We start from the raw sequence: 24,231 nt of genomic DNA, 5'->3' as shown, positions 1-24,231 counted from the left end.
GAGTAATTCTGACCAAATGCAAAAAATTTATGGGGTGGGTGCAAACATTGACAAAAAAATTTTTTTCTTCAAAATAAGGGACACCATCCTAATGTATATATAAAGCTAATATTGTTAACAAATCTTGTTATAAATTTTTACAATGATCTACATATTTTTATTGATATTATGATAAAAATACTTAGATTATTATATAGAAAAATGAACACTGAGACTGAGTCACCAAAGACAGACAAAGAGTGAATTCCTAGAACCTTCATAACATTTTGTAAATAACTAATTATGGCAATCAGTTTTTTTAACTTAAATATCAAAATTTTTTAATGCTTTGAATTTGAGTTCTATATAATTTATTATATGTGATGTTTATAAATACATTGTTTTTAGGAGCACAAAATTGCTTAGACTTCTATTGGTTGAAAATATTTGGGATTTTAATCATTTTTAAGTATATGTTAACAACGTAGTAAACGAATAGCGTCTTTTGTTGAAGTATTAACAATTTTTACAATTAAAACACAAATTTTCATCAAAAACATTATAAATAGAGTTAACTATATTCACCTAAAAATTGTCTTTAAAAAGAAAGAATGATATATATTAGAAACATGCAAACATTAATAATTCTGATTTACAAATTTCATTAATATTGATTATATAGGGTATATCTTTTAAAAGTGGCCCAATTCATGGGATAACAGACAATATAAATATCAACACAGAATTATAATACTACAGGCATGCACGTTGCATCATCTATGCTCACCAGACTGTATCATACAGTACACAATACAACCTCTCCTTTGGTAGTGGAGAGGGAGAGTCCAGCAAGAAGACTAAACATTCATGTATGTTTGTGTTGTGCAGTTGACATGCTAATTTCAGCAAATAATGGTGTTTTCATTACAAGAAAGAATTTTTATAGTAGAAATATAAATGGAAAGCAACTCAATTCAACACTGTAAAGAAGACTTTGTGAACAAATTTATGAAGAAAGCACTGAAGAAAATGCAATTCAGAAAGAAACTGATTTCAAAGTGGAGAAAGACAGGATCCGCAATGAATAAGAAGCAGTAAACTTAAATTTGGGTAAACTTGAGTAGACTTGGGTAAACGTGGGTAAACTTGTTTGTGCATTCTCTGGTTGGAGCAACTTTTAAATGATACATCCAATATTTTAACTGTTGGAAAAATTTTACTTTAAAGTTTTACATATTACATTTTTGTCAAAATAATATCCTTTACAGTGAAATAAATTTTTATAAAAATATGTAATAAATGACAGATATTCACTATGATTAAAATTTTTCATATTTTGCTATTTTGACATTGCTAAATGACATTTTACTAAAAAGGTGGGGGCCTGTTTTATTGGAGTTTAAAATACAGGGTGGTTATAATTAAAGTTGCCCTAATCAGACCTGTCTAGAGCCTGTCCTTGTGGATGTATTTTGATGAAACTTGGTATATATGTTATATGAACCATGGGGAAAAGGAAAAAGCAAAAAAGGAAAAAGCTAGTTTGAATTTTTACCTCTAGGTGAAAAAATGGCACATGAAAAACAACAAACACAAAATGGAAACATGCAAAAGATTTTTATTCACAACAATCTTTTCAACAATTCAACAATCATCTTTTCAACAATTCAACAATCATCAATGATTCAAACAAATCAACAACGAAAATCTTTTGCATGTTTCCATTTTGTGTTTCTTGTTCTTCATGTGCCATTTTTTCACTAGTGGTAAAAATTCAAACTAAATTCTTTTTTGCTTTTTCCTTTTCCCCATGGTTCATATAACATATATACCAAGTTTCATCAAAATACGTTCACGAGAACAGGCTCTAGACAGGTCTGAGTAGGGCAACTTTAATTATAACCACCCTGTATGTTTAATACAAATACAAATGTTTAAATGAATAAGTGATGTTTGTTTTCAGGAATACTATATAAAAAGAACACATTTGTCTAGGAATTACTTAGAAAATGTAAGAAACAAAATTAGAAAGGATATGTTAGAAATATTTTGTATAAAGCAGTTAAAATTAAAAAATACAGTATATTTCCGCAGATAAGACGACCTTCAGATAAGACGAGGTATAAATTTTCATCAAAGTTTTATAGTTTTAGCATATATCTGTCCTATAAGACAACCCCCAAACTATCAACTGCCTATGAATTTAGTTTAGATCACCAATCATCATCTGGATAATAAAACAGTATAGCGTATACAGCATTATGTCCTATTCATAATTTTTCGAATGAACAAATTTTATTTTCTGCCTTGCTATTGTTGCAAATGTTCGCACTTATTCGGACATTTGGGTAATGACCTTGACCATTCACAAAAACGTCGTATGGGTTATTCTATTTTGTGGACATGCCCTACTCTCTACTAGTAAATAATTATGGCTTGTCAACTCTAATAACCTTAGATAGCTTCGCAAAGAACAGTTATCCACAAACGTTTTTGGTCCCCTTAGGACTTTCTTCAGGTGGGATCCGAGTAGAGAGAGAGTTTGTATGTTTTTTATAATGATTTTAATTTATATAAATTTCAATCTAATTTTTTTGTATCTGTTCTATAAGACAACCCTGGATTTTGGGGGCCTTTTTTTATGATTCAACTATCGTCTTATCTGTGGAAATATACAGTAATAATAAAATATTAAAAGTGTGAATTTTTTAAAAATGGAATGATGATGATGATAAAATATTAAACATGAATATGTTTTCAAAAAAATTCACATTTCTCCTTTCAAATTTTGTCTATACTTTTATTTTCTATATAATTCCTAGACAATTATAGCATTCTTAATGATAAATGTCACTTACAGTGCTTGAACACTATTAAATGTACTGTACAGGGTATTCCACTTGAAAGCACCAGATTTTAATTCTACATAAAAAATGAATGGCTTAAGATATATAAAAGCAAGTGAAATCTGGTGGAAAAACTTATCAAGTTTTATAGAGATTCTTTTCATACTGCAAGGTGGCAGAGAAGTCAAATCTTGAGCATTATTGTTCAGTCATGCTTTGCCATAGATAAAAGCACAGGTCGTGGTCTTGTAATGCCTGATAGTGTAGCTGCCAAAATCTCCCAATCTGACCTCTTAGATTTCTTTCTGTGGGGTTATGTGAAAGATGGTTTATGCAACTTTGGTCAGAAACCTTCAGGATTTTTGGGAGCACATAATTGCAGGCATCACCACTGTGAGACAGAACATTGCCTAACACCTGTTTGTTGTCACTGTGACTGCTGGAGCACACAGAGATGCAGTAATTTTTTCAATGAAATTTGATGAATTTTTCTCTCATATAAAATCTTTACTGAACTTATATCTTTAACTAAAATTTTTTTATAACCAAATCAAACTGGATATTTTTGAGCAGGACACAGAATTTTAAACTCCAGTAAAGCAGTTTTATTTTTAATTCTTATTTGTGATTGTGAAGTGTATGATATATTTCACAATATATCATATATTAAAATTAACGAAATGCAATTTATAGAAATAAATTAATGAATAAATTTCATCATTGAAAATAATAAGAATACAAAATGAAAAATTTTCAATAGTTTTTTTTTTACCTGTAAAAGGATAATCAAAAGCATACTTACTTAATCTTTCATAACTATTTCATTACAACTTTTGATTTTATTAGATGTTAAGTCTTTTGTTTGGTCTACTATTAATAATTTGATTATTAAAATTTGTAGTAAACCAAACAATTGCCGTAATATCAATTTAGTAACAATGCATCGGGCTTCGTGATGTTTATTATATAAAATTTATAAATTTACAAATTTATCATACATTTGTAAATTATCAATAAATAAAGTTTATATATTATAAACATAAATTTTAAAATGATTTAAAATTTAATTCTATAATGTACATTTAAAATTTAAGAATATTCATTATTATAATTTACATAATTTAAATAGCTATTTAATTAATAACATGCTAATTTATACTACTTGTTTTTCTATTTTCAGGTTTTTAAATTTTTTGAAAAATTTGCGATAATGTAAAAACCGAAATAAGCATGTTATTTTAAATTTTTTTATGGAAAAATTTTTTCTTAAACTCATGGCAAAAAAATGGCCACATGATTATTTTGAAGTTACAATTTTTCTAATAATTTACAAATTAAAACTATGTAATTATATTAACCCAAAGCATAGATTTCAAAAATTATATCATATAAACTTATGTATTATAATAAATGTTTATTAATTTTTTTGATACTGTAAATTTTGATTTCTTAACCTATTTTATAAAATTAAAATTGAATGAAAGGAAAACTGAAAATCATTTTAATTTTTATCACCATATTATAAGGTATTATGCATTATGCCAAGAAAAGAATGCAACACATTTTTTATCATCATCCAAATTTTATTCAAAATAGTTTTCATTTTTATAAAATAAAATTTGATGCTTTGTCTACATACTTTATTTTTCTACATAGTGTCTTATTTCTAATATTATGCCAATAAGACATAACATGCATATGGAGAACTAATATTGGTTTGTGAATTTGTGTTCAAACAACTATGTCCCTTCAATAATGATTTAATTATTTTCCGTCATTTTCATATTACAAATTGAATCCTTTAAAATATGATAATAAAGTCAGAAAATCTGCAATAAATATAATCTATTGTAGCTTTATATAAGATCATCTCAATTATGCAAATGTGTGTATAAATTTATTTTGCTACAAAAGAATTTCATATTGTATGAAGGAAATAACATGCATATGATGTATTAAAATGTTGCAAATAAAATCATTAGAAATGCTGGAAGTACTGTATTATAGCCATTGTAAGATGAACAGAGCAGAGCAGATCATCATATTTTAGATTGTTGTGATTTTGAAAACTAATTGATTTCAACTGACTGACAATTGTTTTGCTTAAAGTTATATCTCTATTATATTCACAGATATGTAAGAAATATCATGTCCTGATTTGTTATTTGATAAAAGACACTCAATCATCACCATTGTTTTTTTAAAATACCAATTATATTTCCATCTTACTCATTTATTATACTTGTTTCTTCTATTAGAAAAAGTTTAACCCTATTCATAAATGTAAAATTTGGTAGCAATATTAATACTTAACATATTAGAATAATAAAAAACAATTATTATTATTATTATTTTTCAAGTAAAATCTGGCTAAGAAAAAAGTGTTGCAAAACTTTCTGTATATCTTCCTAACAACAATAAATAATAAATTAAATATTTTAAATTAGAAATTATACTGTAATATTGCATTTACTCTTTCTAATACTTTAAAATGATATTTATGTTCATCAGAATTTTTTCATTTATTTTATAAAATTCTTATATTAAAAAAAATTTATATTGACATATAAACAAGTTATGCAGTCAGATATTTTTAAAGTTTTTAGACTAGAAACTAATTTATTAAAAGTTTAGTATAAAAATATGTAGAATTCACACCTGTTAGGTATTTCAATAATTAAAATTGCCTTTTAATTCAATTAATAAAAAAATTTGAAGTCTAATTAATGTCTAAAAGAAGAGAATTTGAATCTGAAACTCCTACTAATTGGACAAATTTATTACTAATATACCTATCCAATTTATAGAAGTTGCAGATTCTGTAGTTATAAATTTTATAGATTTAGAAGCAAAGATTAATTCAAAGAATGTAAATCATACAACCTTAATTTGGAAATAAATTTTGGGGTAATTTGGTTTATATTTAATGATAAATTTATAATTATATGACTATTGTAAACAATGTGTTTCAAATAAACTTGACCTAGTTTTTAATATGTTAAGATTTGATATTATTATTTTCAATTAAAATATTATTGTTATTATTAAACATTAATTTTACATAAAAATTTTGCATAATTATGAAAATACAGTCAAACCTGTTTTTATGCGGGGGATAGGGACCGCATTAAAAAAGACGCATTAAAAAAATCGCACGAAACTTCACGAATGGCTGTAAATAATAGTTTTCGCAACACAATTAAAAAATATTTTTTTTTATGCGGTCAACAGGGACCGCATAAAAAAAGTCTCACATAGAAAATAACTCAAAACCGTACGAAATAGAATTTATTGACAACAGATGTCAGCACTTGACTGCATCATCTGGTCTATCGTCTGTTTTACATATTTTTGTCCAGGTGGTGTTTTGTTGACTTAAAAAGTAAATTATTTCATTTTTCGCATATTCATGCAATAATATTACTATAATAAGTGCATTTATGCTATAATAAGTTTATTTAGCTATAATAAGTCAACGTGAGACATGACGAATCGCACGAAACTAGTCGCCAACTATACCGCACAAATAAAAAATCGCACAAAAAAATCGCACAAATAAAAATCGCACATAAAAAGAGCGCATAAAAACAGGTTTGACTGTATATATATTTTAATTTTTTAAATCAATGTTGTGAATGACTTTAAATGCTTACATCAGTTTCTGTAAACAAGCTCATAAAGTCAATAAGAAATAGTAAAAATATTTCCAAAAAATTTAATTTGATATCATCAAAAAAAATTCAAAAGCATTATAAAATTTTACTTAAAAATAAAAAAATTATGTAATAAAGAGTGGATTTCATTATTTGAAACATTCTGAATACACATATAAAATATAATATACTTGAAGAGAATTAAGAATCTCATTTAAAACACTTTACGTTCTATAAAATATAGCAATAATGGTTATTATTTAAGCTTTGAAATAAGTTATAATAGTTAAATATGTTAATTTATAATAGGTAGAATATTCAATTATTTATATGGTACTATTAATAAAATTACCTTAAAATTTTATAATACAATATGTATTATAACAAATGTATACATATTTATTAACATCACATTTTAAAACTATTTATTTGTATTAGGAATTGTTCATTAATTGTTTACAGTTTAAGAGTTAAAAAAACTGTATCATTGACCCGTCTTTTCCCATTGAACACAATGGGAAAGGAAGGGTTGAGGCATTGTCTATGTGCACTTTTTTAGTGATATTAGTGGCATACACAAATTTATTTTTGTAAGTCTACTCACTAGTCATGTGAAAAAACTTTATCAGAGAATATTTGCAAAACTTTTTAAAGTCATTTCTTCAATATCAGTAAGGTCCATGAAATATTATACATATAATTAAAGAGGGAGGTTTGTCAAAAGTACATCATTTTACACAACAGGGAGGGAAGGAGTCAAAAATGGATCAAAAATTGTACATGTAATTAACAGATGGTTCTTTAGTTATAATTAATAATAAATTTTTAAATTATATAACTATAACTACATATACAATCAACCTGAAAATTACTGTAATTTAAATATTAAGCAAACAGCTAGATTCTTTAATTATTCTTGAAAAATAGCTTGATAATTATTAAGAAATTAAATATTTTGGCTAGAGGTAAACAGTTAAGTCTAACACAAAATGGCAGCACCTACTTCTAGCCAAATTATCTTATTCCTTAATAATCAATTAGCCTTGAAATTTAGCCGAATAAAGAATTGGCTGTTCATTTGATATCATCATTAAGGACAAAATATAATATACTTTTCTACATTCTGTTATGTAAATTTAATATTTTTGGCTCAAAAATTATTTCAGATAAAATTCTTGCTTTTAAAATTAAAAGTTTTCATTATATCTATCTTTTAATAATATTTATTACAATCATTAATGCAAATTTAATTAATAGGTTTTTCAATAGTAATGTTGAATGAAACTTGACAGTTGTATTAATTTAATTTCATTTAATAATTTTTATAGTTATCAACAGAAGATCAATAAAAACTTATTTCTATTGGAATGTATCAAAATGATTATACAGTAAGACCCCACTTAACACTGATTCGATATAACGTGGTCTGCTCAAAGCCTAAAAAAAGCTCAAAATTTAAGCTGATTTAAATTATCGCGGCATTTCATTGCTTCTTATATAATACGATTATTTACAAACATGAACAAATCAGAAAAAAGTGGCAAAAAGGTGTACTTTCTTTAAATCTATGCTTGTTTGACAATTTGGTCAACCTAATCGATACAGCAGGACTAGGCTATGTAGACAAGCAAGATATTGAACAATTACTTCAGGTTTCTTGTGATAGCCTTACCAATGACAACCTTCAAAAACTGACAGAACAAGGAATTCATGTAGAACTGGAAAATACAGATTCTGAAAATGAAGAATCCAAAGAATTTCTCTACAGATTTCCTTAGTAAAAGTTTGGTAATGATAACTGAAATCGTTGATTCAAATTGTAGCAAATGAGCCAGATTTTGAAAGGAGTGCAAAAGCAAAACGAGGCGTTTTGGATGCGATCTTCCACTACCAACATTTGCTTCAGGAAAGAAAAACAGCAACAAATGAAACTACACGACTTTATCACATAAAATAAGAATTTCAGAAAAGCCGGGACCTTCATCACAAATATGAACTTTACATTTCTGTGTGCATGCGTTTATGTGTTATTTAACATATATTATTATACAAATTAATGTAAAAATAACTTTAAAATTAAAGTAAAATTTGTTTATTTGTGGTCACGTGTTCCCCCATCCCTATTTACTCTATGTTAAAATGATCTTGTTTAATGCTGTTTTATTTAGCACTTTGTCATCTAAGAATACATCCCTGCATTAAGTGGGTCTTACTGTATAACGTCGTAATTATTAAAGATGGGATCTGATAATTTATATATGTAAACAATAATTTAAAAATCCTTACTTTTCCTTCTACAATTTTAGAAAAAAGAGTCTAAACTTCAATATTAAATAAATTGATAATATTCTCTGTTAAAAAATAGAACCACAATAATTAAACTGTCAGGATTTTATATTGTTTATTATAGTTGTCCCTTATTAAATGCAAAAACATATGTTCTTAAAAAATGTTGCAATGAACATTTATGAAATTATTACATTAACAAAATACTAATAATGAAAATTATATGAGTATCAAAAATAGGTATAAAGTATAGAAAGACAATCTTCACCCGTGATTACCGGTACAAATAAATTCCAATACAGTCTCTTCAACCTTAAAATTCCCGGTACATAAGACGACAGTTAACACATAAACTAACGTTTTCGATCCTCCACCGAGGTCTTCGTCAGGTTCGTTGATCATGGAATGCGAAAAGATCAACTATCAGACACCAGAGTTGATCAACTATCAGACACCAGAGTGCACTTTTTAGACGTCACCATTCAACTCAATATGAACAATATTGAGACGCGGGTGTACTACAAACCCGGCTACCTGCCTATATACATACCCGCTGGGTCTGAAGATCCATATCCATACAAGATAGCGGCGTTCAGGGCGTTAGTTAGTAGGGCATTCACCCATAATTCTAAAAGAGAAGATATGATCACGGAGCTTAAACACATTGAAGACATTGCCGCTAGTCATGGGTACGGAGGTAACCTTATCCGTAGTTTAGCCCGTAATTTCCTTGATACAAGTACAGCGCGACACGCCTCCGCGGTGCGGAGTGAGTCTAATTTGAATCCCGACCAACACCAACGCACGGTTGTACAATACAACAAACGTCTGCATTCCCTGTACAAGGAAATAGCGCTAAGGAAGGGCACCGAGTTGGCATACTCGAGGACGCGATCTATCTACTCGCTTCTCAGAAACGCTAAAGACAAATCAGATATGTTAAGGGCACCAGGGGTGTATAGTATCCCGATAAGAGATCACAGGTTCCAAAGGGACCTGGTATACATTGGGTCTACCAAGAGATCTGTTCAAAAAAGGGTTTCTGAGCATAGATATGATGTGGCCAAAAAAAGACACACCACCGCCCTGTCGACGTACGCTACGGACCCCGATATAAGAGCAGACTTCGATAACACCAGACTCATTAAGAAGTCGTTTAAGACGGACCACATCAGGGCTTTGGAGACTCTTGAGATTTACAAGGCTACCAAATCGGGGAAATGTATTAATTTCAAGGAAAGTAACGTATTATCGTACGCGTGGCGATATGCCTCTGAGATACATCCGCAGTGGTAATCATGTTTTATTCCTGTCTATTAAATTTACAATGTAGCATTCGTCATTACTGCACGCGGGGATATTCGATTTTTTTGAATTTCGAAAGCGTTCGATTCTTTTCGCATTCCATGATCAACGAACCTGACGAAGACCTCGGTGGAGGATCGAAAACGTTAGTTTATGTCTATCTTGAGGAAACCGTGTTTTGTATTTTCGTTTCTTTTCTTTTCTTTCGAAGACACAATGTAGTGACGTAAACTTAAACACTGGGCGAATTTTTCATCCTTTTTATTTACCAACCGAATAAAAAGGATGAAAAATTCGCCCAGTGTTTAAGTTTACGTCACTACATTGTGTCTTCGAAAGAAAAGAAAAGAAAGTTAGTTTATGTGTTAACTGTCGTCTTATGTACCGGGAATTTTAAGGTTGAAGAGACTGTATTGGGTATAAAGTATATCACAAAGAATATTGCTTTTATAACACTTAACTATAATTTTTTATCACATAAAAGTACTATAATTTTTGCTTAGTTATTAAACAACAAACTTTGTTATATCATTTTCTTAAAAAGGCTGGTACAAATAGGATAAGATGTAGGTATGAGAATCATAATATACTCAGAAAATGAATTTATATTTTATTTAAAATTAATTAATTTTATTATAACAATCCATTTAATTTTAAAATTAAAGCTTCTTTTGTAATAAGGAAAAAATTCCATATCTTAATATAGTCAAAGCTCAATATAATGAACTCTTATAGGACTGAATAAAGTAGTTCATAATACCAAATTTATTATTATTGCTGTAATTGACTAGAATAAAATGACTGCCAGATTATTTAATAAATTAATAATTATAATAATAATAATAAGCATAATAATAATCATATTAATCCTAGGATGCAGATAACATTGAATGCACTGTACTGTACATATTCTCATACCATTGTTGAAGGGAGCAACGGTTGAAGGAACACCGGTACGACATAGAGAAACAGAAACATACCACCGCCCTTGCGCGGGCAGCTACTGAACTGGGTATCACTGCAGATCTAAAAAATGCTCGTATCATAAGACTCACCCACCGCACAGACCAGCTTAGAATAATGGAAACACTAGAAATTTACAAGGCTGGATTGAAAAACACATGCATTAACTATAAAGATGCGGCTAGCATTTCACAAGCATGGAAGTACTGCTATGAAGGTAAATCACACGATATGTGAGTCGTAAAGCATTCATTTTAATGATTACGCAGTAAATTTACACCAAGATCTTTGCACGTGCCATATCGTCATCATAGCACGAGAGAATGTTCCATCAACAAACTTAACCGTTTCACAGTAATTTGAATCGGGCTGCATTTGATTTGTACGTTCTAATTCTGCATGTTCATTCATTGTATTCCTGAAGATGACCCAGGGTGGGCCGAAAACGTTAGAACAAATGTGAAAGAAATTAACTGGAAAGATTAAGGTTATATTAGACGAAGTACATTCATCCAGTTTGTTTGGTTGATGTGAGTTGGAATTAGGATTGTATCATTATTTATGTAATTTTTCTTTCTTCTAATGTTTATTATGCTTTTATTATTGTAATTTGATCCCAAAAAGCAATAAAATAAACATATCTAGTTTCACTTTGCTGTAAATTGTCTCAAGTTTCAAGAATTGAAGTCGACTTTCTTTGTAATTGGAGAGGAGTGGGGTTCTGTTCCATGGACAAAGTAATAAAAGTTTATTACTATCCTAGGAGTGTCATTTGAGACATCCCATAACCCTGCAATTTAACAACTTTAGAATAAAAAACACTTGTGACAAACAAAAAATAATGACATGAGTAGAGATTAGTTTTATCAATTTACACTGCTACAGAATTTCCCCTTTAATCATTTCAATCACACTCTTCATGTGCAGAATGGAACAATCCATTTCAAACCAATGGGATTACAGATAGAAATGTAAAGTCACATGAACGACATAAAAGCCCCGCCTACTTGTGACACGAAGGTAAACTCTTTATTGGGTCAACATGTACCTTAAAAAAGTTTTTATAATCTGCAGCACCATGCTTTACTCAGGAAAAACCTCCAGAAGAGAGTACAGGTGTGCCCTGTGCACTGCCCTAAATCCACCCTAGTCTTAAATGTTCTAATTTTCCTGTTCCCTTTGTTTTATTTTTGTTAACAATTCATTGTAGATGTAATTATAAAATAAGAAAAAATGAAAAAATGGAATATTTGGGACAGAACAATCTGAACTATATTATGTGTAAAAAGTATAAAATAGACACAGAATGACAAAGTTCTTTTATTGTTTTTATTTCATTTCTGTTTATTTATCAAACAATATTAATAAGATTTATTATTATTATTATGTTGAGTTAAGTGAGATATACTCGGTTAACACTGGTGGCTGTGTACTATGCCAGACCAAAGTCAAGGCATAGTAACCAAAACAGAAATTAAAGAAGTGTATCAGTGTGTGTGTGTGTCTGTATTCAGGAATTTTCTCACAATATGACATGTATTCAATATAGTGGCCTTCTGTAGTGTGATGTATGTGTTTTTATTCAATTGTAATGTGCCCAGGCTTTTGTGTAGTGTGTGTGGTATGACACTTGTAGAGGAGAGAACAACAGGTACAATAAGCACCCTATCCATCCTCCACAGATGCCTTATTTCCTGGGCAAGTTCTGTGTACTTGCTAATTTTTTCAGTGCATGCATTTTGTATATTGTGAGTGTTTGGAATGGATATGTCTATAATGTATGTGATTTTATTGTGTTTGTCAATGAGTGTGATGTCTGGTCTGTTGTGGTAAATTGTTTTATCTGTGATTATGGCTCTGTCGTAGTACAATTTGTGCGTGTTGTTTTCCAATACTGTCTGTGGAATGTATTTGTAGTATGGTTCGTGGATGTCTACTAATTTGTGTTTCTTTGCAAGCTCTTGGTGTATTATATTTGCTACTTGATTATGTCTGTGTAAATAATCTGTCTGTGCCAAGAGCTTGCAACCAGAGGTGATGTGTTGTATAGTTTCTGGTATGATGTGACATTTTCTGCATGTGTCATTTGTGAGTGTTGCATCTTTGAGTATGTGTTTTCTGTAGTTTTTAGTATTTATGACCTGATCCTGTATGGTGATCATGTATACTTCCGTCTCCCCAAAGAGGAATCCCCAAGCTAACCAGCTGTTTGACGCAGTTTTGTCAACAAAATCCTGGGCCAGATCATAAGGATGCCTGCCATGGAGTGCCTTTCGAGCCCACGATTGCTTAATGGTGTCTATGCTTTTTATATGTTGTGTTGTGTCCATATGATGTGAATGTAAGTTTAATGGTGTGTTATTTGAGTCTGCTAGAGTTACTGCTTTATGTAATTATGACGTTTCTTGTTTTTTGTAGAAAAAATTATTATTATTATTATTAAAGTAACTTCATAAAAATTAAACAGAAAACTGTGTTAATGTCAAGAATATGTGTAATATACTTGATGTTCAATGATCACTGGGATCAAAACAAGTTTGGAGTAATAATGCAATTAGTATGACCCTTGGTTGTAATGATTACACCATCAGATAAAAAGAACCAATACATAAAATAACTGTCATCAGTCAGGATTGTGGAATCAGAGTTGGTAAAAATGGAATGGCTCTTTTTTTTTATTATTATGATTATTTTTTATTTATTAAATTAATAATTATAAATTATAATTATTAATTTAATTAAGAAATGGCACCTAATGCCTCCCTCTAGTGACAAATTGCTTTATATTAATCATTTAATTAGCCAAATTTCAGCCCGATCATTCAGGCGATCATTGGTTGTGTCTATATATACTCATCAGGCTTTAAGATGTCTATTATATATACCTCACTGGGTAAAACATTGGTTGGCTGAGTGCCATAGTGGAGATGTTCTTAGGCCATGGGCAGTAGGAGTCCTCCTCAGCCAGTGCCATGATTAACTGAATAAGGTTATATCCAAACCACACTTTCGGGAACCTTTTACTGGTGTTGGACGCAAAATGAAAAATCTTCGTTAACATTTTCGAACTTGGTAGTTCTTCTTCAGACGGTAAAAAACGAGGATATATTCATATTTAAATACCTCTGAGAAGTGAAAACTTGCTTGGGGTCTGGGTGGTGAAACTGGCAAGTGGAGGTTGCAGGTTCAAGCTCGCCCCGGGTTAGTTCTATGTACATTACATTGCTTCATATTGAAGTTCCTAATGAGCAGTTATTTATTGTGACATCATCATAATGCCAGGCTGCAATGTTCTCCACCTCAAATTAGTAGTGGCTTGCCCCTGTACATCATACTTTTCCTTTAACAATAGACTCATGCTAGTCATTTATCTAACACCTTTCAGGAAGAAGTTTTGAATTGAAATAACATGACTTCTGGTTTGCATCAGAAGTTTGTATATAGTTAATTGAGGCCTCCTGTCCCTAAGGATTCCATATCTGAATCAAAAACATTTGTATATAGTTAACTGAAGCCCTTATATACAAATTTGAATATTTCATTTTTCATCTATATAACTCCATTCTCGAGATTAAGGAAAGACAGATGAAGAACAGACGACAGTGGGAATTTATAGGTCTATAATTTTTTCAAATTGAAGCCCAATAATCTCCTATCTTGTATTATAGGAGCCTTCTGTAGTGCAAGGTCATTTTGCTTTACAGGAAAGAAAAACATGATATAGTGAAATCATCCTCTACATCATAGTCTTTCTTTGCATATCAATAGTTACTGTTGTTTTTCTTTTCAGAAATTTATATTCAAATACATTCTATGTTAACTAATTCTAAATTTTTATTGTCAAAGAACCCATACAAAATGGCAAAGAAGACAGTTAAATTAGCCTTACTGAATATTTTATTATAATTGCAGCTGGAAAACATTTTGTGTCACTGTATAGTCGAAAATGAAGATAATAGTGGTGGTGATAAAAATGTTGTGAAAACAAATAAGTACTTTTAGTGGTTTTCAATAGGAATGCACAATGATTTACTTTAAAAAAAATGCTTAAAAAATAGTCTGATGAGTTACTTGATAGCAATGAAATGCCAGTCTGGGTTAATGTAACTAAAGTATATTTTAAATTATTAGAGGTAAAAGTTGGAGTTAAACCTAAAATTTTATGAGTCAGAGTCAGAGTTGGAGGGCATTGTTTTATCAATTCTACAGCCTTGCTTATCATCATTCTTGTTAATTTTACAAAGTTGCACTTAGATCTACAATATCCAACAACATGACTTGAGTGTGGTTTGATTAACTTATGTTACTGTAGTGAATTAACATATACTAAAATTAGTAGTTTAAATAAGGTCTAAATAAGTTCTTCTAAATAGTTCTCTGAGTCAGCATACATGAGAGGAATTACCAGAAACTTACCAGTTTTCAAATACATGGTCAAGTAGGAGTACCTAATAGTATCAATTAAAATATAGATTTATGTGGTAGAGAATGGAAAAGAACTAAAGGAGAGATATATGTTTATGAATCTGATATGATTTCTGTAAAATTCATGATGGTAGATGAATATGTGCAATATATAGAAGAATTTTTCACAGTTTTTTAAGATGCTCTTGGTAGATTTGAATAAAGAAAAAGGTTCTGAAGAAGAATTTCAAAGAAGCTTTGAAGAATATCTGTATTTCTTTAATAATATTTTTGTAAATTTTTAAAAAAATATAATTGTTAACCTGGCTATTTTACTGTTTTTATATAAACAGGTATCCCTCGTATAACATAGTAGTTACGTTTCATGTTATGTGAATCCGTGCTATATGAAATGAAGGACTAATGCAAAACATAGCGCTATGTTCCAGAAGTTAGCAAAAGTATACTATTCTTTTTCGTTACTAAGAGAAATATGTTTATTAAAGCAATTGATAGTTTATTTCCAATCAATAATTAGTTAACAATTACAATTAAAAGTACTGTGTTAATATTAATTTTAGTTAAAATAAAATACTTTCCTACTGGAACCAAAATGGATAAAACAAAAACTAAAAACTTTAAACTTTCCAGTTTTTATTTTTTTAATTTTAATTTTAGTTAAACATGTGCATTGTCTTTATACTAAGCATTGTCATCATCACAACTTTTTTGTTGATCTTGATCAGAAGTATGAGCAACATTTTCATATTTTTATCATAAAAAATTTTTATGGATGATGAAATAAAAATATGTTAGTAATCAAAAATTTGTTCTAATGGGTTTTGTTTGTTCAGTGGAGTACCGAATGTTTTTTTTCTAGAATTTGTGTTTGAATACTTAATCATTCAAGTACTGATATACTCCAATATTTCATTGTCACTTTACAAATGAATGCTTACCTATAGTTAAAAAAAAGTTTAATAACACTTACCAAAAACAGTTTAAGTAAACTTTACTAAATACAAAGATTAATCTATAAAAAGAAAACACAGTGGCAGTCTTAAGGCTAAAGTCTAAAAGCAATAACAATGACACCTGGTTGATAGGAAAGTTAGGATAATTTTTTCCTTCCTTGTCTTATTAGTTTTCATTAAAGTAAACCTGATGAAAAGCACAAAATAATTTGAAAATTTCAATATTTTAAATTCCATGGGCAAATTTGAGACAACACATGTGCTTTCTTGGAAAAAATGAAACAACAAAGTTTACACTTAAAAATTGTGAAATTTTGTACAGAAGATTTCCAAAACCATGTTAGAGTGAAACCAGAAGGCATGTTGTACAGGAAATATTCCCAATTTTCAAATCATGTTGTAGAAGTACTGTGTTGTAAGGGGGATACTTGTATTTATATACAATATATGTTTATGATTTAGCCATCACTGAAAGAAAATATATTTTTTATATGTTTTACATACTGAGGCAGATAAAAGCATATAATAAAAGGTGGAATCCATTGTAAGACTGTTTGTTTCCAAAGTGTGACATGGACAAAAGATTTCTGTGTTTCTACAATTATTGTCTCGTATTTAAATTTTATATTATATTTGTTTAAGTTTAGAACTTCCAAATTTGTGTTTTGTTCTAATATCAAAATGCTATTTACGTATTTGACTGAGGAAGACTATAAATAGATTAAAAACTTTTTATGGTATTAAACTACTGCTGGAAATCAAAAGGTGTGTTTCCTATCTATTTTCATGTAAAATTTTTGTTTAAAAAAAGAAAAAGCTATTGGATGAGTTTTGTAATTGTAGTTTAATAGTAATTTAATAGTAGTAAATAATCTACATTGACACAAAACAAGCTTTCACATTGTCTTTTAACACAGTTAATCCACAGATTATTTACAGAAAATTATGGTAGTGGAGAAGAAAATTTAAACTTACACAAATGTTTATGCAATGGCAGAAATGTCATTATATTGAAAGTTTGTTACACTTTATGATCTTAAATACTATGCAGTTTATTTGTACAGACCTTGAATAATCTGTATAATATCATCTACATTAAATCTGTGCAGAAGTAACTTGCATAAATTTAATTTAAAATAGTTTATTTTTAAACAAAATGAATTTTAGATATTTATTTTTTTGATACTGTTTCAGTTCTAAATTTAAAACATTCACTTTAAATTTGGTTTAAAGAAGTCATACTGTATCATCATATTCAGTGCATGATGGTTTCTATATAAAATAAATATAGTGGCACTGAATAATTTCTTTCAAGTCTATAAAAGAAATTCTTTATTTTCATTAGGAATACAGGTTATAAAAGAAAAAATCTTTGTATACTTTTTTATGTATAAATCATGAAATCATTTAGATAATAAGAGTAAATTTTAAGTATTAGGTTAGTATCAATAATTATTATACAGAATAAACTTTCCAAACCTATAACATGCAGTCTCTTTATTAAAATATCAACTGTTTCCAGTCAAATTAATTGGCCTTCATCAGGATTGAACAATTTTTTGCTTTATGACAAATGAAAGTCATAAAGCATAACAGTTTGAAAACGTTTGATATTTTAATAAAGAGACTGCATGTTAAAGGTTTGAAAAGTTTAGTTAGTTCTCATAAGTGCAGTTTGAGAAGAGTGTATTATACGGAATTTAAATGATTTATCATACAAAAAGTTTCATATTTGAATTAAAAAATTTGAGATAAATCTAGTAATACAGTGGTACCTTATACTTTGAATGATTTTAGCTTTGAACATTTCAGAGTGTAAAGCTAAATTTGAGGGAGATTCAATCTAGAATTCAATGCTTCTCATATAAACTGCACACACAATGAAAAAATGCACTCACTGCATAAATGCCATCTGTTGTGTGCTGAAGTCATCTTGTACTATTGCTGTAAAAGCATCTCGTGTTGCATTTGTGTTTTCATTGTTTTTTTTGTACTTTATTTTTGGTGTGTTTGGTTATATATATAATCTTACCTATTAACAATGGCATCCAAGAAGAGCATGAAAGCAAAGAAGCCTAAGAGAAAGGTTGCAGTACTGGCAATTAGGGTGAAAAGGGAATTTATTGTGAAACATGAAAGTGGAATACGTGTGGTGAATCTGGTGGCCATGTTTAAGATGCCAAAGTCAACAGTGTGCACAATTCTTAAGAACAAGGAAACAATAAAAGCAGAAAATGTGGCTAGAGGTAAAAACCAAACCAGCAGTGCTAAGAGACAGAAGAGAGAGAGAGAACACCAGAAATACAGTTATTTGGTGTGTTTATGGGAGTGACTCCATTTCCAAACAGTAACCTTTCTCTATCTCTCCACCAGCCACATGGAAATCATCATTTCTTACTAAGATACAGTAAATGCAATTTTTATTTTATTATACAGTATTTATGTATTTTATTTATTGTTTTCATGTTTTAATTTATTATCAGGGCATTTAATTGTGTTATGTTACTTTTACCTTAAATTATATGTATTTGCTGTTTAAGTTTATCAAAATTAGTATTGTTTAGGTTCTGGAAATGAGTTAATTCATTTTCCATTATTTTCTAATGGGGAAATTAATTCAGACTATGAATGATTCAGGATTTGAACAGCTTCCTTAAATGAATTAAATCTGAAGTATGAGGCACCACTATATTATATGTAAGAATACTTCTAGAGTAATAAATCTATACAGTAAATGTTTATTATGGTAAAGTGTATATCTTATGGTAAATGCATAAAAGATACATAGCATAAATAATTTTAGTAATAAAATCCAAATTCTGCTTTATTGAGGATCACAAACTTCAATCAAGTATTGATTCTCAAGACTTATGGGCAATCAAGTTCAGTTGTATTATAACAAATTAGAGTTTATGCATTATAATTATTTTATTACTATTTAAAAATCTGCATTACATATAACCATGTAAAATTTATATAAAATATAATTTATACTCTATTAATTTATATTCTGTATAATAATTCTTCATAAGAATTAATTATTTAGTTGATTTAGAATTTTAATTACATGAATGAAAGGTTTAAAATATAATAAATTAAAAATTTATATGAAAAATGCTGGATAAAATATAACTAATTTCATTTTGTAATATCACCAAAAATTATAACTAATTGAATAACTATTTTATTTTAGTAAAATAATGCATTATCAAAAAATAATCTTTCCACATATAAATAAAATTTTGTGAATAGTTAAAATGAGACATTACATATGGCAGTTTGCACTTTATAAGGGACAATTATAAAACAAATATATATAACTCTGTAATTTTATTGTATATACCATAATGCATACATTATTTATTAAAAGTTTGAATCTGTAATCAAAAAGTTATATTCTTATTCATAAAAATACTCATTAATTTCATTTGCATTTATGCTTGTTACTTAACATATATACTAAACTGAAAAATGATTGAAAATGTTAAATGATTAAGATCATTTATATTGCAAAAATAATAATTTTGGAATAACCTCTGATATATTAGAGTTGATAAACAGAAAATTAAATTATTTAGAAATTTCTTAAATATTAATGAGACACTGAAACATGATAATAATTGTTTGATTTTTTAATAGATTCTTAGTTTCTTTAATTATTATTTGTAAAAATATTAAATAATAATTGTTTTTCCATCTTTTCTCTGTGTATATGTACTTGTTTCATTTATTAAAATGAACGTAATTGATGGCAAAACTGCAGACAGAATTCTTTATGTTCAACTTAATTATAATATGGACTAAAATATTTTTATTTATATAGTAAAATTATAATTCCAGTTAAAAAAAAAAAAATCACATATAAAGAAGACTTATGCACAGCAATTAATTATAAACTTGTAACATAAATTTCATAGCAAGACTATGAAATACACAAAAATTGTTCATTACAAGTCTATTCTGCTAATGAATAAGCCTTAACACACTTTTAAAGCAAATAAAATAAAAAATAAAAATATAGAATCAAACAGACTGCCATCATTTTATTAAAAATAATTATATTTTTTAACATTTAATATTAAATCTTAAAGATTTCGTTCATAACCTTTTCATATATTTTTATATATTTGAAAGAATTTATAAACAAAACTTTTTTTTGAAAAAAATTTTTAAATTTTGAAAACAGGCATTTTTCTTTCATGATTTTAAGACCAAATTCTACATCTTTTATATTTATTATTATTATTTTACAGTGACAACATTTGAACAGAATTTAAAATGAAGGCAGTTAAAAAACATAATGAACAACAAAAGCATGCATACATGTATAATGGAAGTTACTTCAGCATGTATTACATACAAAATATTAATTGCGCTCTCAGATATCATGGAATCAGATATTATCATGCTTTACAGACATTCATTCAAGAAAATGGCATGGTATCAGTCAGGTGCAGTTTTTCCACCAAGAGAAAATGTATCCATATACATGTATGCTTTTCAAGAAATATACAATTATTCAAGTTATAAATAGACATGCTGGATCATACTGTGCTTTTGCTTTACATAATTACAATAAAGCAAATAAAGTGTTTATTTGACAGTTGGCAAGATATAAATACACTGCACACAGAACACATCACTCTGCATGATTAACTCTGGAAAAGTGATCACAAACATTCACAATGCTATTACTTTAAAATGAGATAATACAGAATATTTGTTTTTTTTTTTTTAAATTATATTTTTTGACTTAAGTTAAAGAAATTCAGGTATATACCTGACAAGATAAATTTGGAAATGCCATTCAAAAGGAAAGGGAAAAAATGCGTAAGAGGGAAAACAAATTTTATATAAGCACATCATGCATTTAAATATGAACAAGGAAGTTTCATGCATTTATGGTATTGGCAGTTTTTACTTTAACATGCAATACAGAAGGACTTAGCAAAAGCTATTACATTTCCATGCAATTAAAAATAACAAAGTATTTGAAATTCTACAAAAAGGAGAAAAATGTAAAATTCTCATCTCTTTCTACCTGGCACAAGTGTATATTTCACATACAAGAAAACAATTACAATTATCTCTATTATGGTCATATAATGACCATGAAACATTATTTGTGAATAAAAAACTAATAAATCATTTCAAGTTGATTGACATGTAACTTTCATGTGAATGTTATGCCAGTGAAAGAGATTAGAAAGCTATATAGAAGAGCCCACCCAGTTATACCCCTACTTACAGAGATGATTCACTGCTAATACTGTTCATGCTACCATCCGTGGATTCCTTGCTGGTCTGTTTGATTAAATGTGTATTTTGGGAAGGGGGATAAACCTCTTCGCTACGCTGAATGCGCCTATCACTAGCTTTCTTATCCCAGCCCTCTGCAAGAACAAAGGAAATAGAAACCAAGCACTGCTTAACATCTGCATTGACAACTGCAGCATTGGTCTTTATGGGGTTAGGAAGAGACAATAGTTGACACTTGTGCATAAGGCAATAACAATAGAGATTGGGAAAGCAGCATGTAATGAAATATTTATGTTGCAAACAAGAATCCAATTTGCAACCTGGCAGAAGGCTAGTACATGAATACAAAAGAATAAAACAAGATTAACTTTTTAAAATATGCATGAAGATTAGATATCAAAGTGATGCTACATGCAGAGAAAAATTTGAGGTGAAATGGAAGATGCAGCAGTAATAGAAGCAAACAGCCATTACTAAAAAAGTTTCAGGAAAGTTTACAATAGATAGAAATATAAAGGGATACAGGAATACGTTAAAGGTATCAAGGGAGAAAAATAAACTAATAAGAATGGAAACATGAATATAAAGAAAAACATCTATTCAACATACAAGAAATGTGACCATAATGGGATATTATTGACAATGATTGATTTATTGCTCAACTGATAAAAAAATAATTTCTTCAATTAATTACAACAGTTATGTTATACAATCAGTGGAGCATATCATGTCCCATATTAGGCCACATAATATAATCCCCATTAACTGCATGAAATTTCAAGATAAATTACCAGCATTCAATTGTTAACATTTATAAATTGTCTTAAATTTTTTTATTACAGCAATACATTTTAAATCGATTAAATATTTAATAATAATATATAAAAATAAAAAAATTGAAGGCTGGCATTTTTATAATTTCTAAAATGGATTCCAAGAATGGATCATAAGCCTGCACATTAAAATTGCCTCTTGATAATTGGAGAGGCAGGGGCAAGACTTACGTCGAACTGTCCCCACTTAAGCTCCCCTCTCCATCAGATGATATGCTACTGGCTTGTTTAACAAGATGGCGACATTCTTGGGGAGCCACTTCTTCACTACGATGAACACTGAAAGTTGATGATCGCTTACGACGGAAACCTAAACGCTTTTTATGACCTTTATGTGGAATAATCAGGAAGGAAAAAATAACATCACAAATATGTATGTTCTGATTATGTTTGGTTGATAGATTTTAGGCTACTTTTACCATTATTTATTTAAGATTATATAAATATATATATTTCATTTACTTTCTAATTAAAATTTTCTGCCTATAATTTATGTACAATGGAAACCAGTTATAGTGAACCTAAATAACAATAAATCTTGATTTATAAAATGCTATAAATCTGGCAGGATAGTATGTTTTAACTTTACTTTGTTTTTAGAAGTTGATATAAATATTCTATTATTTTCTTGAATAATAAAATTAAAGCATGTTTTCCTAAAATTTTTCACATAATATATTAGCACTTTTTTTGAATCCATCAAAAATGCATTTTTTAGAATATGACAATTTATATTATTCCATTATTTTTTTTAAATTATTAAGTTCCACAAATCAAATAAAAATGTAATAATAAGAAAAGTTTTTCAACAAGATTATAGTGAATATATACAATATATATACATTGCATTTGGATTAATTCAAATACTGTATATACTCAGAAATTTTAAATAATTCACACCTACCTCAAGTATCATAATTTATAGAGTATATTAATCATTTTATCATCTTCTATCCAATTTCTCAGACTGCTATCTTAAATTGAAGCTTTCAACATTATTATTTCTTTTATCCCAATATGTATATTATTTTAATTTATATATTACCAAAAAACAAAATAACACAATTTCAAATTTAAACTTTTATCATTTAACATACAGAAAAAATTTAAAAACTTCTTAAAAATCATAAGTGGATAATATATTTTTTAATAATTATTGATAATGATAAAATTTAATTAAAAGATTTTTAGACTCTAGTGATAATTGTGGTGATTAGATTTTCTTCATATCATTAACTACACCCATATCCAACACTATTTCATACGAATATCAAACATATTAATAATTTTAAGTAAGCTTTTTAAACAATCTTTCGATTTATTTCTCTGTAATGATGTAAAGTTCCTTACTCTGAATCACTTTCCTTCAGCAACAGTCCATATATCATTTAATTTAATTTTTAAAGAATTATTAAATTACTAAATATATTTTCAAAAAGTAGAAATTGATTATTTTTTAAATAAAATTTTATTTCAAATAAATAAATAAATAAATACATAATTGTTATATATAAAAACAGTTTGGTATATTTTGCTAAACATAATCCATTGTATTTTATCCTCAAAGATTGCAAACATCTGTCTCTCAAAAGCTGAAAGATAGGTAGGTTTGATCACATTTTTCATTAAGAGTAAATTTTGGGATCAAATAATATGGATTTTTAAACTGATGTTTGATTCACAAAGATTATATATATATATCTAGTAGAACACTGATTATCTGATATAA

General features: G+C 28.3%; 1 protein-coding gene across 6 annotated transcripts in view; it reads right to left on the bottom strand.

The window, feature by feature from the left end:
* The window catches only part of LOC136983036 (regulating synaptic membrane exocytosis protein 2-like), a 341,614-nt gene that overhangs the window by 43,508 nt on the left and 273,875 nt on the right, over positions 1-24,231 (bottom strand). For 4 of the 6 annotated variants that reach the window (XM_067279650.1, XM_067279653.1, XM_067279652.1 and 1 more), the window contains one exon: positions 22,674-22,830. The exons of 1 other annotated variant lie outside the window; for it this stretch is intronic. In XM_067279650.1, the coding sequence (XP_067135751.1) occupies positions 22,674-22,830 (157 nt within the window). Of the gene's footprint in view, positions 1-21,658; positions 21,804-22,673; positions 22,831-24,231 lie in introns of all 6 variants that reach the window. One more of the 6 variants, XM_067279651.1, reaches the window with a different exon arrangement.

The sequence above is a fragment of the Centruroides vittatus genome, unplaced genomic scaffold (assembly GCF_030686945.1).
Source record: "Centruroides vittatus isolate TY-2023 unplaced genomic scaffold, ASM3068694v2 contig_875, whole genome shotgun sequence".
Classification (NCBI taxonomy): Eukaryota; Metazoa; Arthropoda; class Arachnida; order Scorpiones; family Buthidae; genus Centruroides; species Centruroides vittatus.
The sequence above is the reverse complement of the archived record's forward strand: the minus strand, read 5'-3'. Positions and strand labels throughout refer to the sequence as shown.